Below are 15249 nucleotides of genomic sequence, written 5' to 3' on the forward strand. Positions count from 1 at the left end.
TCTGATAGAGTGCCTGAAGACCTATGGACAGAAATTTGTAACATTGTACAAGAGGCAGTGATCAAAATCACCCCCAAGAAAAAGAAATGCAAAAAGGCAAAGTGGTTGTCTGAGGACGACTTACAAATAGCTGAGAAAAGAAGCAAAAGGCAAAGGAGAAAAGGAAAGATGTACCCATCTGAATGCAGAGTTCCAGAGAATAGCAAGGAGAGGTAAGAAACCCTTTTTAAGTGAACAATGCAAAGAAATAGAGGAAAACAATAGAGTGGGAAATACTAGAGATCTCTTCAAGAAAATTAGAGATACCAAGAGAAAATTTCATGCAAAGATGGGCACAATAAAGGACAGAAATGGTATGGACCTAACAGAACGAGAAGATATTAAGAAGTTCAGTTCAGTTCAGTCGCTCAGTCGTGTCCGACTCTCTGCGACCCCATGAATCACAGCACGCCAGGCCTCCCTGTCCATCACCAACTCCCGGAGTTCACTCGAACTTATGTCCACAGAGTCGGTGATGCCATCCAGCCATCTCATTCTCGGTCGTCCCCTTTTCCTTCCGCCCCCAACCTTTCCCAGCATCAGAGTCTTTTTCCAGTGAGTCAACTCGTCGCATGAGGTGGCCAAAGTATTGGAGTTTCAGCTTTAGCATCAGTCCTTCCAATGAACACCCAGGATCGATCTCCCTTAGAATGGACTGGTTGGATCTCCTTGCGGTACAAGGGACTCTCAAGAGTCTTCTCCAACACCACAGTTCAAAAGCATCAATTCTTCGGCGATCAGCTTTCTTCACAGTCCAACTCTCACATCCATACATGACCACGGGAAAAACCATAGCCTTGACTAGACAGACCTTGGTTGGCAAAGTAATGTCTCTGCTTTTTAATATATTATCAAGGTTGGTCATAACTTTCCTTCCAAGGAGTAAGCGTCTTTGAATTTCCTGGCTTCAGTCAGCATCTGCAGTGATTTTGGAGCCCAAAAAAATAAAGTCTGACACTCTCCCCACTGTTTTTCCATCTATTTCCCATGAAGTGATGGGACCAGATGCCATGATCTTTGTTTTCTGAATGTTGAGCTTCAAGCCAACCTTTTCACTCTCCTCTTTCACTTTCATCAAGAGGAGATAGCAAGAATACACAGAAGAACTGTACAAAAAAGATCTTCTTGACCCAGATAACCATGATGGTGTGATCACTCACCTAGAGCCAGACATCCTGGAGTGTGAAGTCAAGTGGGCCTTAGGCAGTATCACTATGAACAAAGCTAGTGAAGGTAATGGAATTTCAGCTGAGCTATTTCAAATCCTAAAAGATGATCGTGTGAAAGTGCTACACTCAGTATGCCAGCAAATTGGAAAACAGCAGTGGCCACAAGACTGGAAAAGGTCAGTTTTCATTTCAGTCCCAAAGAAGGGCAATGCCAAAGAACATTCAAATTACCACACAGTTGTACTCAAAATGGTAGTGCACAATTGAATTCAAAATTGTACCGCACAATTTTACATGCTGGCAAAATAATGCTAAAAGTCCTTCAATCTAGGCTTCAACAGTATGTGAACTTTCAGATGTACAAGCTGGGTTTACAGAAGGCAGAGGAACCAGAGATCATATTGCCAGCATCCATTGGATCATAGAAAAAACTAGAGAACTTCAGAAAAAAGATATGCTTCATTGACTACACTAAAGCCTTTGACTGTGTAGATCAGAACAAACTGTGGAAAATTCTTCAAGATATGAAAATACCAGACCACCTTCAATGAACTAGTTCCAAATTGGGAAAGAAGTACATCAAGGCTATATATTGTCACCCTGCTTATTTAACTTATATGCAGAGTACGTCATGTGAAATGCCAGACTGGATGAAGCACAAGCTGAAATCAAGATTTCCAGGAGAAATATCAATAACCTCATATATGCAGATGACACCACCTTTATGGCAGAAAGCGAAGAGGAACTAAAGAACCTCTTGATGAAGGTGAAAGAGAGTAAAAAATCTGGCTTAAAACTCAACATTCAAAAAACTAAAAGATCATGGCATCCAGTTCCATCGCTTCATGGCAAATAAATGGGGAAATAATGGGAACAGTGACAGATTTTATTTCCCTGGACTCCAAAATCATTGCAGATGGTAACTGCAGCCATGAAATTAAAGGATACTTGCTCCTTGGAAGAAAAGCAGTGACGAACCTAGACAGTATATTAAAAAGCAGAGACATTACTTTGCCTACAAAGGTCTGATAGTCAATGCTATGGTTTTTCCAGTAGTCATGTGAGAGTTGGACAATAAAAAAGGTTGAGTGCTGAAGAACTGATGCCTTCAATTTGTGGGAAAAGCTCTTGAGAGTCCCTTGGACAGCAGGGAGATCAAACCAGTCAATCCTAAAGGAAATCAACCCTGAATATTCATTGGAAGGACTGATGCTAAAGCTGAAGGTCCAGTACTCTGCAAAGAGCTGACTCATTGGAGAAGACCCTATTGCTGGGAAAGATTGAAGGTAGGAGGAGAAGGGGACAACAGAGGACAAGGTAGTTGGATTGTACCACTGACTCAATGACTCATGACAAATTCCAGGAGATAGAGAAGGACAGGGAAGCCTAGCGGGCTACAGTCCGTGGAGTCACAGAGTCCAATACTACTGAGCGACTGAACAATAGCAACAAGGATATATCATACAGCACAAGAAATGCAGCCAGTACTGTATAATAACTATAAATGAGATATAACTGTAAAAAATTGTGAATACTTTGTTGTATACTGAAACTTACATTGTATATCAGCTATACTTCAATTAAAAATTAATTGAAAATTTAAAAAAACCACCTGTAATGCCATCACCATGAAATGTTAACTTTTGGTATTATGTCTTTCCATTGCATGGATCCTGATATGTGTGCATGTCCATACTTATTTTGTTAATTAGAAAATTACTTACACAGCATTGTATCCAGCTTTTTCATTCATTATTGTATCATGACCACTGTCACATATTATTGATATTCCTGAAAGTGAAAGTCTTAGTCGCTCAGTCGTGTCCAACTCTTTGCGACCCCATGGACAGTAGCCCACCAGACTCCTTTGTCAGTGGCATTTTCCGGACAAGAATACTGGAGTGGGTAGCCATTCCTTTCTCCAGGGGATCTTCCATACCCAGGAATCAAATCTACCCAGGCAGATTCTTCAGCATCTGAGTCACCCTGGAAGCCCCATTGATATTCCTGGTAACTTATTTTTTTAAATGACTATATGGTCTTTAAAGCAGAGACATTACTTTGCCAACCAAGGTCCGTCTAGTCAAGGCAATGGTTTTTCCCGTGGTCATGTATGGATGTGAGAGTTGGACTGTGAAGAAAGCTGATCGCCGAAGAATCGATGCTTTTGAACTGTGGTGTTGGAGAAGACTCTTGAGAGTCCCTTGGACTGCAAGGAGATCCAACCAGTCCATTCTATAGGAGATCAATCCTGGGTGTTCATTGGAAGGACTGATGCTAAAGCTGAAACTCCAATACTTTGGCCACCTCATGCGACGTGTTGACTCACTGGAAAAGACTCTGATGCTGGGAAAGGTTGGGGGCGGGAGGAGAAGGGGACGATGGAGAATGAGATGGCTGGACAGCATCACTGACTCTGTGGACATGAGTTCGAGTGAACTCCGGGAGTTGGTGATGGACAGGGAGGCCTGGCGTGCTGTGATTCATGGGGTCGTGGAGAGTCGGACACGACTGAGCGACTGAACTGAACTGAACTGATATGGTCTTTCATTATATCACCCCCTACTGTTGAACATTTAGGTTGCATTGAGCCATGAAATTAAAAGACACTTGCTCCTTGGAAGAAGAACTATGACCAAGCTAGACAGCATATTAAAAAGCAGAGACATTGCTTTGCCGACAAAGACCCCATCTAGTCAAAGCTGTGGTTTTTCCAGTAGTCGTGTATAGATGTGAGAGTTGGACTATAAAGAAAGCTGAGCATCAAAGAATTGATGCTTTTGAACTGTGGTGTTAGAGAAGACTCTTGAGAGTGTCATGGACTGCAAGAAGATCCAACCAGTCGATCCTAAAGGAAATCAGTCCTGAATATTCATTGGAAGGGCTGAGGCTGAAGCTGAAACTCCAATAGTTTGGCCACCTGATGCAAACAAAGAATTGACTCATTGGAAAAGACTCTGAACCTGGGAAAGATTGAAGGCAGGAGGAGAAGGGGACAACAGAGGATGAGATGGTTGGATAGCATCACCGACTCTATGGACATGAGTTTGAGCAAGCTCCAGGAGTTGTTGATGGACAGGGAAGCCTAGCGTGCTGCAGTTCATGGGGTCGCAAAGAGTTGTACACGACTGAGCAACTGAACTGAACTGAGCATGTTTACTTGATTCTGAGTAACTGTTGGTTGTAAGATCTGCTATTAATTCAAAGGCATTTTGGAAAAATTATACTTTAAACTTGTGTGTGACATATAAGATTCATTCTAGTTTCAGAAACATTTAAAAGCCAAAATGTGAGTCTTGTGTGTGTGGTCACTCAGTCATGTCCAACTCTTTGCTGCCTTTTGGACCATAGCCTGCCAGGCTCCTTTGTCCATGGAATTCTCCAGGCAAAAATATTGGAGTGGGTTGCCATTCCTTTCTCCAGGGTATCTTCCCAAGCCAGGAATTAAACCCTCGTCTCCTGTGTTTCCTGCATTACAGGCAGATTCTTTATCCACTGAGCCATTGGGGAAGCCCCAAGTGTGAGTGACTAACTCATTCAAAATGTGAGTCTTAGAATAAAAGAAACTTAGAATTCATTATTGCATGTATGCTGTGATGAACATCTGTAAACCTAAATATTAGACTGTGTCTCTGATTACATTTATTTAGGGTGTATTTATAGAAGAAATAGGTGATGTAGTTGACTCTGCAGATAATGTGGCTTACAGACATGACATCGACCCTTCAAGCATTTATAGCAGAGAGGATTGTATAGAAAATAGAGTTATTACAAAACACTGTGTTAAATTGGAGAGTATGAGAGGAATAGCTAATTTAAGTTTGGAGGAATTATAGAACACTTTCTATGTAGCATCTGAAGCTGTCTGAGAGATGAATAGAAGTTGGAAGAAAACATCATCTTGCAAGGCTCAAATGTGAGAGATCTTACCCCATTGGGATCACTGAGGTATTTGAAGACAGCTGGAGGTTTAAGGTAGAGAGAAGGATCAGCAGAAAGTGTAAGTAAGCTAAGAATCGAATTACAGCCATTGGATTGGCAGTTAGGGCTGGAAATGGCTTCATCAAGATCATTTTCAGGGAAAGAAGCTGATTTGAGATGAACAAAAGATCCAAAGATAATTAAGCAGAGGCCTTACATGTAAACTTTTTTTAAGAATGTTTACATGAAAGAGCAAAGAAACAGATTGAAATGTAGTGTCAGAGACACCAGCATATTTGTAAACTGAAGGGCAATACTCATTTGAGAGAAAAAAAATTGGAGATATGGCACACGAGATTTCTAATGGAGGAGATTGGAGTAGGCAAGCGAGGACTGGTCAGGGATCCTGGTGGAAGAAAGTTTCGAGCTGTGGCCAGTATATATGACACTTTGGGATTAGAAGAAAGGTGAGTGGGGGTTGGGTCTGTATGTGTGTATCCATAAAGTAGAGAGCAGCAGAAGGCAGGCAAGGCTGGGTCATCAAGTTGAGTAGAGGTGCTTGAGGATAAAGGGGAAGGTTTGGTAACAGTCTTGAAGAGAAATGGGGGGAGCTTGATAAAGGGCAGCAGGTTCAGTGATTCTTGGTAGTCTTGAGGGAAATCAAGAACTAATCTATTAATACATGGATATGATAAAGGAAAGTGCTACAGTGGTCTCTATCCAGGCCTGGGGCTCTGTTGGGCAGGTAGGTGGAAAGGAGAGAATCATTACAGACATTGTACATTTTTTAAACCTCAGTTTGAAAGAAGCATTGATGGTGGTGAGGGTTGCACATCTCTATGAATATACTAAAAACCACTGAATTGAATACTTTAAATGGGTGAATTATATGGTATCTCCTGGAGAAGGAAATGGAAACCCACTTTTGTATTCTTGCTTTGAAAATTCCATTGTCAGGGGAGCCTGGTGGGCTAGAGTCCATGGGGTTGCAAAGAGCTGGCCATGACTGAGCAACTGAGCCAGTATTGGGTATCTAAATTACATCTCAGTAAAGCTGGTATATACTTGTTTAAAAAGAATCTACTGAAAAATAAGTATTGCTGGACTTTAGTTTTCAACCGTACATCCTTTCTATTTTAAAGACAGGTGAGATCACATTTTATTTTTTCGTTTGACTGTTTGTTTTAACCTACCCCCTTCTATTGTTTCAGTCGCTGGGTTAGTCGGAGTGCCACTGCACAGCGCAGGAAAGACCGCCTTCGCCAGCATTCCGAGCACGTTGGGCTGGACAACGACTTGAGGGAGGTATGTGTGTCGCCTTCCTGGGGTGCCTTGATGCAGGAACTGTAAACTAGGCTTACTTAGTCCAGCAGGTATCATTGTGTAGGTTCTCTTGCATTCTTCTAAAAAAAATTGTTCAATTTATGTTTTAAAATAGTAATTCTTTTATACTGACTGACATAGCTGAAACACCTTTTTTTTTTTCCATTTTGTAACTTTAATACATCTAAAATAAGGCTGTAAAACAAGTCTCCCTGTGGACCACATCAAGTAAAGGCTGAGCTTAGGATAGAGTTTTGGTCAGTATATCTCCTGCAGGGGAAAAAAGGTATAAGAAGCATAGACTTCCTAAGTTTCAAGCGTAATTTAAGCTTAGTAAATATATATTTGCCTGTGATTTGTCCTTGGCTTGTTGACACCATTTTTAGGAGTGTTTTAAAATTACTTTAAATTAACATCCTTATGCTTTATTTGTACTATTTGAAAATAAAACAGTAATTATACATTTGAATAATGATAAGTAATTTTTAATTTTTTCTTGTGGTAAAAAAATGCAGTCAATTATCTGTTAACTCTTTTCCAAAAGTCAAATGCGTTTAAAAAAAAGCAGAAAACATCATTCTGAATATATATATTGCTTTTTTTTTATTTGTTCATACATACATGGTTTTAAACATTTTCTTAAGAACTGAAGTATAGCCTGTCTACTGCTTTTCTTTGTGCTACTGTATTTCTCTCCCTTCCCTTCTGCTGTGACTTTATCATATGCATGCCTGTTTTGCTTGTCTCTTTCTCCCATCCTTTTCTTTTTTGCTTTTCTGTCATTTGCACTTCTCCATCCTCATAGCCTTCCGGGGAAGTTGTGGTCTGTCAGAACTCCATGGCATTCTGGGAGTGGGATCAGGGTCCACCTCCTCCTGCACGGCTTCCTAAAAAATCCTTCTCTGAGTGCTGCCTGGTATGTTCTTTGCCTGAAAGTCCTTTGCAGATGTTCCTGAGTCTTGTCTGTGGTGTTCCTTGAATCATCCACGTGTGTGAGTGCACACAGCTCTAGATGCCTCACATCACCTTGTGATGTGAAATCTTAGCTCTCCACTTCCTTTTGTGACTTGTACTTCTTCATGATGGTGTGTGTGCTAACAAAAGTATTCTCTACATTTGGCAGAGAAAACTGATTGTTTGAATCCCAAATCAGTGGTGTATTTGAGGGAGAAGAAGGGGACTAGATTCAGCACATTGTTTTTCTTCCAAAAAGGGGAAATATATTAAGTATTCAAATTTTCTTTTACTTAAGCATTTTGTAAAAGTGCAGAAGTGATTCATTTTCAGACCACTTTTCTTTTGCTGAGTTTATCTGTTCCTGGTCTGTATTTTATATGGTCAGAAAATGAGATCACCAATATAGAATCTTAGTGCTAAAAGAAACAGTTGAGGTATCTTTGTCAAGCTTGACATGATTTAACCGAATCCAAGTGTTAGTCGATCAGTCATGTCTGACTCTTTGTGGCTCCATGGACTGTAGCCTGCCAGGCTCCTCTGTCCATGGAATTTTTCAGGCAAGAATACTGTATTGGATAGCCATTCCCTTCTCCAGGGGATCTTCCCAACTCAGGGTTCGAATCTGGGTCTCCCGCATTGCAGGCAGTCTTCACCGTCTGAGCCACCAGGGAAGCAAGTCCAAAAGGCTTTGTCTAAAGTCGACACACAGAGGCAGAGCTAGGCCCACAGGCCAGGCCTTCTGACTCCAAGCCAATACTCTTCCCAGGAACCCTGCACACTGGATTGCACTGAACATTACTCACCTGAGGGCCAGAGTTACTTAGGACTTTTGGCTGTATTTTATCCCATTATGACATAGTAAGATAAATTAACTTTACGTTCGTCTGCTCTTCACATGCTCCACGTTGGTTAGAGGTACAAGGTATTTATTAGACGAAATCCTGTGCTGAAGAGCAATTATTTCAGTGTTTATTGAATAATAGGATATGTTTTTATAGGTAGTTCCTACTATTTTGGGCTTTCCTGATAGCTCAGTTGGTAAGGAATCTGCCTATAATGCAGGAGACCCCAGTTCAATTCCTGGGTTGGGAAGATCCGCTGGAGAAGGAATAGGCTACCCACTCTAGTATTCTGGCCTGGAGAATTCCATGGACTATTAAGTCATGTAAGAGTCACATAAGGGTCACAAAGAGTTGGACACGACTGAGCAACTTTCACTTTATTCACTCACTTTCCTACTATTTTTGGCTTAGAAATGAAGAAGAGCATGGTAAAAATCTCAGAGGAAACCTGGGGTGACTTCCCTCTGTAGGAAAATGGACTTATTATGAAACTACTCCCTAGGAAAGTTTTCTTCCTTCTCAGTTTTTTTATCTTAAAATACACCTTTTCCTCCAGTTACCCCAAAGAAAGCATGTCTTTATTGTCACTTGTTTATTATAAGGGCACTGCTTTGTTTTTGCAGTATGCAGAAGCAGCCTCACTTCTTGCTATGAGAAGGGGTCTTTAGCTACCCCTGTATTCATTCTGCACATGTCCATGAAATGTGGCTTGTTTTGTGGCTTCAACAAAGGTGCTCAGAAGGAGAGTTTGCATGTGGCCCTGTGGAATTTACTGTTGGCTAATACTGTATCTGCCTCGTATGTGCTGGTTGATCAGTGAATATGGCCACTCAAAGGACAGTCCCTTTCTAACTTGCTATCATTTATATTATAAAATAGAACCTAAACTTTAAACAGTGCTTAATTTTTAATTCAATTGACTTTTAAAAATCTATTCATATATTTCAGAGAAAAGAAAAAATGCCTGAGGCTTCTTCCTATCCTCTTGCTTTATCATGTACCTCACTTCTTTCATTGTAGCTAGTGTATTTCTTCCTAAGCCAAGTGTGATACTTCACTGTTCTTGAGAATTGGGTCTTGTAGTGGTTCTCTCTGTATTTGCACAGTCCTAAAGATGCAGGAATTGAGGCCTGGAGAGAAACAGAACCCTTTTAACATTAGCAGTTAACATTTGTTTTTACCAACCATTTATCTCTAAGTTGTAATGTTCCAAATAACATTAGTACAACCTGAAATGATAGGAAATGGAGGTAATTATAGTCTCATATATGATCCCTGTCTTATATCTCTTATATCTTCAGGTTTATTTTTCTGAAATTCTTCAGTTCCTGCTTTTATTTATATTAACCTTCAGGATGTTTCACACAACTCTGTTACACTTAATTTCCCTGGTGGAGATTGTTGCCTCTCAATGTCAATTTTCCCTCTTCCTTTTACCCTCTAAAAAGGATTTGAAGCAGGAAGAAATATATACAACTAACCATGTGCAGAGTCCATTTAATTTTTAAATCCGTTAAAATAAGTACACTTATTTTAAAAAGAAATTATTTTCTAAATGCTGCCTTTTGTCAGGAGGGTTGGGAAGTAGAAGGTAAATGGCTTTGTTGAATCCCTAATTGGTGAGATTTTTAACAATTGTACTAAATTTAGCAGGTTATTTTTCTTCCAAAGGAGAAATGTGTTAAATGTGCAAAAACTCTCTTTTATTTAAAGAATGCAAAAGATTTTACACATATTTTTCTTATACTATCAAATCTCCCCTTAAGATAGTAAAGATAGATTTCACATATGTGTCTGTGGGAGGATGTGCTGGCTTGCAGTCTCTCTCACTTCAATAAACTGCTGGTTTTACTATATAATTAGAGCAATTATTCTCTAAATACAGACCTAAGACACTTAGACTTCTTGGAGATTCTGCCCTGCAGTCCTGACACCAACATAAGGTATCCGGATGAGCTTTCGCAGGTGCCACAGAAAAAAGAGAGATAACAGCTGTCCTGAACTAATTACATGTAGTGCTTCTCTTAGTGGAAATTCACTAACCAAAGTTCAAGAGCAGTGGTCTGAGTTTCTGTGGTCCTCTCTGAGCATTCGATGTCTCCTAAAATGATATTTCCGATTTCTTTTGACCATGGAACAAGGCAAAGTAGGGTTGTCTCAAAGTATGTTGGAAATAAGAGGTCACCTCCTACATTGGGACTACATGATACTTTTCAGAGTGGTCTCCTAGCCTTTGTTATGAGGCAGGTGGGCTTGTTTTATGCCCATTTTATGAATAAACACATATGCCTGAGGTCATAAAATTCATTGCAGCCATTTTCCAGAGCTGACTTAATTTACTGTTGTGACTTGATTAGAACAAAGGACAGCACTGCCGAAGAAGCTGGAAGCGCCTCAAGGCTCTTGATCTGTGGGGAAATGGGTGGAGGAAACCAGTAATATGAGAATCACTGGGTTCCTGAGAAACCTTGGGTTTGATATTCATTCAGACACCCCAATTTTTCCATCCCAGACATGATCCCAACTAATCACACACTGGGTATTCCCAATAAAACTACTGAATGAGTTTTTATTTGCTGTGGCTTCTGTCACTCTCATTTTCACGGGACTAACAGTAGAGGGAGTGTGACTTCCCTCTGCCTTTCAGTGTACTAAACCTTGAACTGCTGTTGCACTTATATAGATGTACAGCCTTTTTTGCATTTTGTTCCTGCACTTATTTTTAAGATTAAGTAGGTTAGAAGAATATCTGATGTTTATGCATTAAAAATACTCTTTAATTTTTAGAAATACATGCAAGAGGCACGAAGTTTAGGAAAAAACCTGAGGCAACCCAAATTGTCAGACCTCTCTCCTGCAGTGATTGCACAAACCAACTGGAAATTTGTAGAAGGCTTATTAAAAGAATGTAGAATGAAGGTACGTATTACTCACTGGTGCAGGACAGTGCGCATTCATGTTCACTCCATGTGTGAAGCTAAAATGAACTAAGCCAACCCCCACTTGAATCTTTAGCTTCACTAGAAAGACACAATACTGGGGCATAAAGCTCGTGTGCTCTTTACTAAAGTCATGAACCTCTGCAGGTTCTGTCACCCACAGAATCAGTGACATGGGAGCCCTGCACAGTTTTTCTCACCTTTCAGCTGTTGCTGTCTTCCTCTCCAACATGGACAGATATTAAGCCAATCAGAAGTTCTGTCAGGGATGTTGTCAACTTATGTGAAAGGCAGCACATTTTTTGTATGTGTTCGTATGTATCTCTAGGTGAACCTGTGTAGAACCTCATCTGTACCCATATGTGTATGCATATTCCCATAAGGAAGAAGATGTGTTGTAGGTTTGTGTGTTATACATGAGTCTCCTCTCAGATATCTGTGTTTATCAGAGGTAGCACTACAAGGTGACAAAACTCAGAACATCATTTTAGCTAATAATTTCACTCATTTATTTGACAGTCATTTATTGAGTACCTTCTCTGCGTTAAGTAAATGCACTATGTCAGCATTACCTTGCAATGCTGAATCACACAGACATGGTCCTTGCCTAAAGTAACTAGATTCTCTCTCACTTACATTTTATGAGGACAGTTAAGTCTGCTGTAAGTTACCGTAGTTGAAACTGATTTCCATTTTCTGATACATACTCATTCCAGAGAAGAGATGAAAGGGAAAATCAAGAAGGAAAAAAAGAGGTCTGCTTCACTTACAAATTAAAGAGTTCTGAAAATATTTAGAACTGCCTGTTTGTATTGTGGTTTTTGCCTAAGTGCAATCAAAACTAAGTGTGAATATCTTTAGTGTGCTAACATGCAGCATGAGTGGTGGTGGCAGGATGGAGTTTCAGGTTCTATGATATATAGTAGATCATGTTATTCAAGTTAGTAATCTGAAAATTGTTGTACATAAGCATTTTCATGAGGATACTTTAATATCAGAATCTCTCTTTAGTGGCTATTTCTCTGACAGAATGGTTATACATGATATTATTCGTTAGTTGACCACACAGATTAAGACACTCCCAAGGTGATTTAAAATCTGCAGTTAGAAACGTAGTGAAGGGAACCCAGGTCTCCTCATTCAGGAATTGACTTGATGGCTTTTGGCCTCATTGCTGGAATAACACTTGAGACCACATGTGATATTTTCAGACGAAACGCATGTTGGTGGAGAAGATGGGACACGAAGCAGTGGAACTGGGCCATGGGGAAGCAAACATAACTGGCTTGGAGGAGAATACCCTGATTGCCAGCCTCTGTGACCTGTTGGAAAGGATATGGAGCCACGGCTTGCAGGTCAAGCAGGTAATGGGTTCAAAAGGCCCTGCTGACAGGACCAGTTAGAAGTCCTGTTAAGAAAAGTAACAAAAAGGAAAAAAAAAAACATGGAAATGAAAGGATAAGTCCCTTTGTCACGGGATAATGAGAAATATACCACAGACATTTTAATTCCAGAAAAAGAAAATACAGCCCATGATTAGCAAGCAGTTTGGGGCTCCTTTCCTGGTAAACAGGAAAAGATAAAAGAACACATTCAGTGCAGGGACTGCATTCACTGTAGATTCCATTAAGGATCTACTTTCATCACTGTCTAAGGAAAAAATCTAAATATTAGCCAGAATTAATTAAGAATTCCTTGCCATTTTAAGTTGTCTGGTAATTCAGGGAGGAAAAATTAGATGCTTTCTTTGCTTTTGTCCCCTTATCTCCCTTTCTGTTTGTTTTTTTTTCCTGCTGTGTGCATCTTTCTTTCTTCCTCATCTTTTTTTTTCTTCCTCATCTTTTCTGTTTCTCCTCCTGCCCCACTTTTCTTCCCTCATTGTTCCTGCATACATCCAAACATGTTTTGCGTACACAAATACAGTCTGTGCTGCTAGAGCCTTTAATTCCACGCTTACTAATGTGGCCAGTGTAGACAGCCCTAGTTACATACAGTGAAGTAACAACCCAGCTGAAGTTGGGAATTTCCATTCCTGTACTTCTGGCCTTTGCTTAGCTGCCATTCCCCAGGCTGCTGCCAGCCTTGTCAGTGAGGCAAAGCATAACCCTCACTACACATGGAGTGGGATGCTCAGGATGTCACACAGCTAGGAATGGATGAACTTCATTTTCCCAGCTTCATAGTCGGCATTTCAATGTGAGTGGTTTTGATGAGAAGTTATTTTTTAATGAATTGTTTCTTATAAAATGAAAAATTATATATGCCTTGTACTTTCAGGGGAAGTCAGCTTTGTGGTCACATTTAATTCAGTTTCAGGACAGAGAAGAGAAACAAGAGCACCTTGCAGAGTCGCCAGGTGAGAATTCATTGGCTTGATTGTTTCTACAGCCCTGGCAGCAGTGGACTATGTGAAAAATCAGTCCCTACGGCTTTGTCTTCACCCCTCTCTCTCAGACTGACACTCACCCCATCTTGCCAATAGTGGGTAGAGTAGGAGGAGGAATATTACTTACTAGCTCTGAGACCTGGGAGAAGTCCCTTGACCTTTTGATCTTCAGCTTCCTCATCCACAGATTGGGAAAATAATATTAGCCATGCCAAGGCTATAATGTTGGTCAAATCAGATAACATTTGAAAACCTCTAATAAGGTGTAAAGAATCATATAAGTAGTATTCCTACTCTAACCAGTATTAGGGTATGGTGTATATGTATACTGATTTTTTCTTAAATAAAAGTTTTATCACATTGTTAATAATCTTTCAGGGGAGAAAACATGTGTATATATATATATTTCAAAAATCTTCAGAAATCATATTCTTCAATTTATGAGACATCTTATGTTACACTGTCATGATTCATTAGCTCTTTAATTATATAGGATTCCTAGATGCTCTGCCTATTGTATGTTTTTCATAAAAGGAAGCTTGTTTTTCTTTAAGCAAAATAACCATCTATTTCATAAAAAATAGAAGTAATAGTAGAGAGCTGGTAGAGATAAAATGTTTTATACTGAATCAACTATTTGGGAACATTTTCTAAAATTATGAGTTAGACATTGAAAAAATATTTTTTAAAGGCTTATTTAAAAAAAAAAAAAAAACTCATAAGCCAACCACTAACTTTAGAAATAAAGCACTGTAGAGACTTCTCTGTGGTCCAGTGGCTAGGACTCCATGACCCTAATGCGAGGGGCCTGGGTTCAGTCCCTGCTCAGGGAACTAGATCCCGCATGCCACAACTACAGATCCCACATGCAGCAACAAGGACTGACGATCTCGTGTACCACGCCGAAGGCCCAGCACAGCCAAAAAAATAAATATTTTTTTAAAAAGAAGGAAAGCATTGCATGATTGAAGCACACTATTTCCATTCCCCTCACTGCCTCTAGAGGGCAATACTACTCTAAAAGTGGTGTTTATTATTGGAAACCAACTTTTTTTTTTTCAATGTATCCAATGAGACAGCTAAGAATAGGAACTGGATATTACATTGTCCTGCTGCTGCTGCTAAGTCACTTCAGTCGTGTCCAACTCTGTGGGACCCCATAGACAGCAGCCCACCAGGCTCCGCCATTCCTGGGATTCTCCAGGCAAGAACACTGGAGTGGGTTGCCATTTTGGACCCTCTCTAAACAGAATGTCAAAGTTCTGATGTCCCATGATGGTACTATATTCATGATTGAGATCAAGTTTAAAAGTATTCTCTAGTGTCCATTTGTCCCTTTTCCTGTTGAAAAAGTAAAAATGCATTAGCATATCTGAAGTTATCTCTAATATTTATCCAAGTTCATAGAAAATTTAGCAGTTCAGACATAAGACCATATTCAAGGTAGTTTAAGCTAATTAGAATAAATTCTAGGAAGAAATAATCATTTGTAGGATGAAATGTTGCAAAACCAAGCTTTGTTAGGCAGGGAGGCATTTGACTTCTGCCTGGATGGCATTGCCAACTCGATGGAGGTGAGTTTGAGTAAACTCCAGGAGTTGGTGATGGACAGGGAGGCCTGGTGTGCTGTGATGCATGGGGTCGCAAAGAGTCGGACACGACTGAGCGACTGA

The 15249-nt window shown here is 40.0% G+C and overlaps 1 protein-coding gene across 3 annotated transcripts in view; it reads left to right on the forward strand.

Moving 5' to 3' along the window:
- The window catches only part of DENND5B (DENN domain containing 5B), a 223562-nt gene that overhangs the window by 165148 nt on the left and 43165 nt on the right, over positions 1 to 15249 (forward strand). For all 3 annotated transcript variants that reach the window (XM_088837249.1, XM_088837247.1, XM_088837248.1), the window contains 4 exons: positions 6341 to 6434; positions 11039 to 11170; positions 12402 to 12554; positions 13468 to 13546. In XM_088837249.1, coding sequence (XP_088693375.1) covers positions 6341 to 6434; positions 11039 to 11170; positions 12402 to 12554; positions 13468 to 13546 — 458 coding nt within the window. The remainder of the gene's footprint in view (positions 1 to 6340; positions 6435 to 11038; positions 11171 to 12401; positions 12555 to 13467; positions 13547 to 15249) is intronic.

This window comes from Moschus berezovskii, chromosome 6 (assembly GCF_049115385.1).
Source record: "Moschus berezovskii isolate FMDL1 chromosome 6, NW_MosBer_1.0, whole genome shotgun sequence".
NCBI classification, from domain to species: Eukaryota; Metazoa; Chordata; class Mammalia; order Artiodactyla; family Moschidae; genus Moschus; species Moschus berezovskii.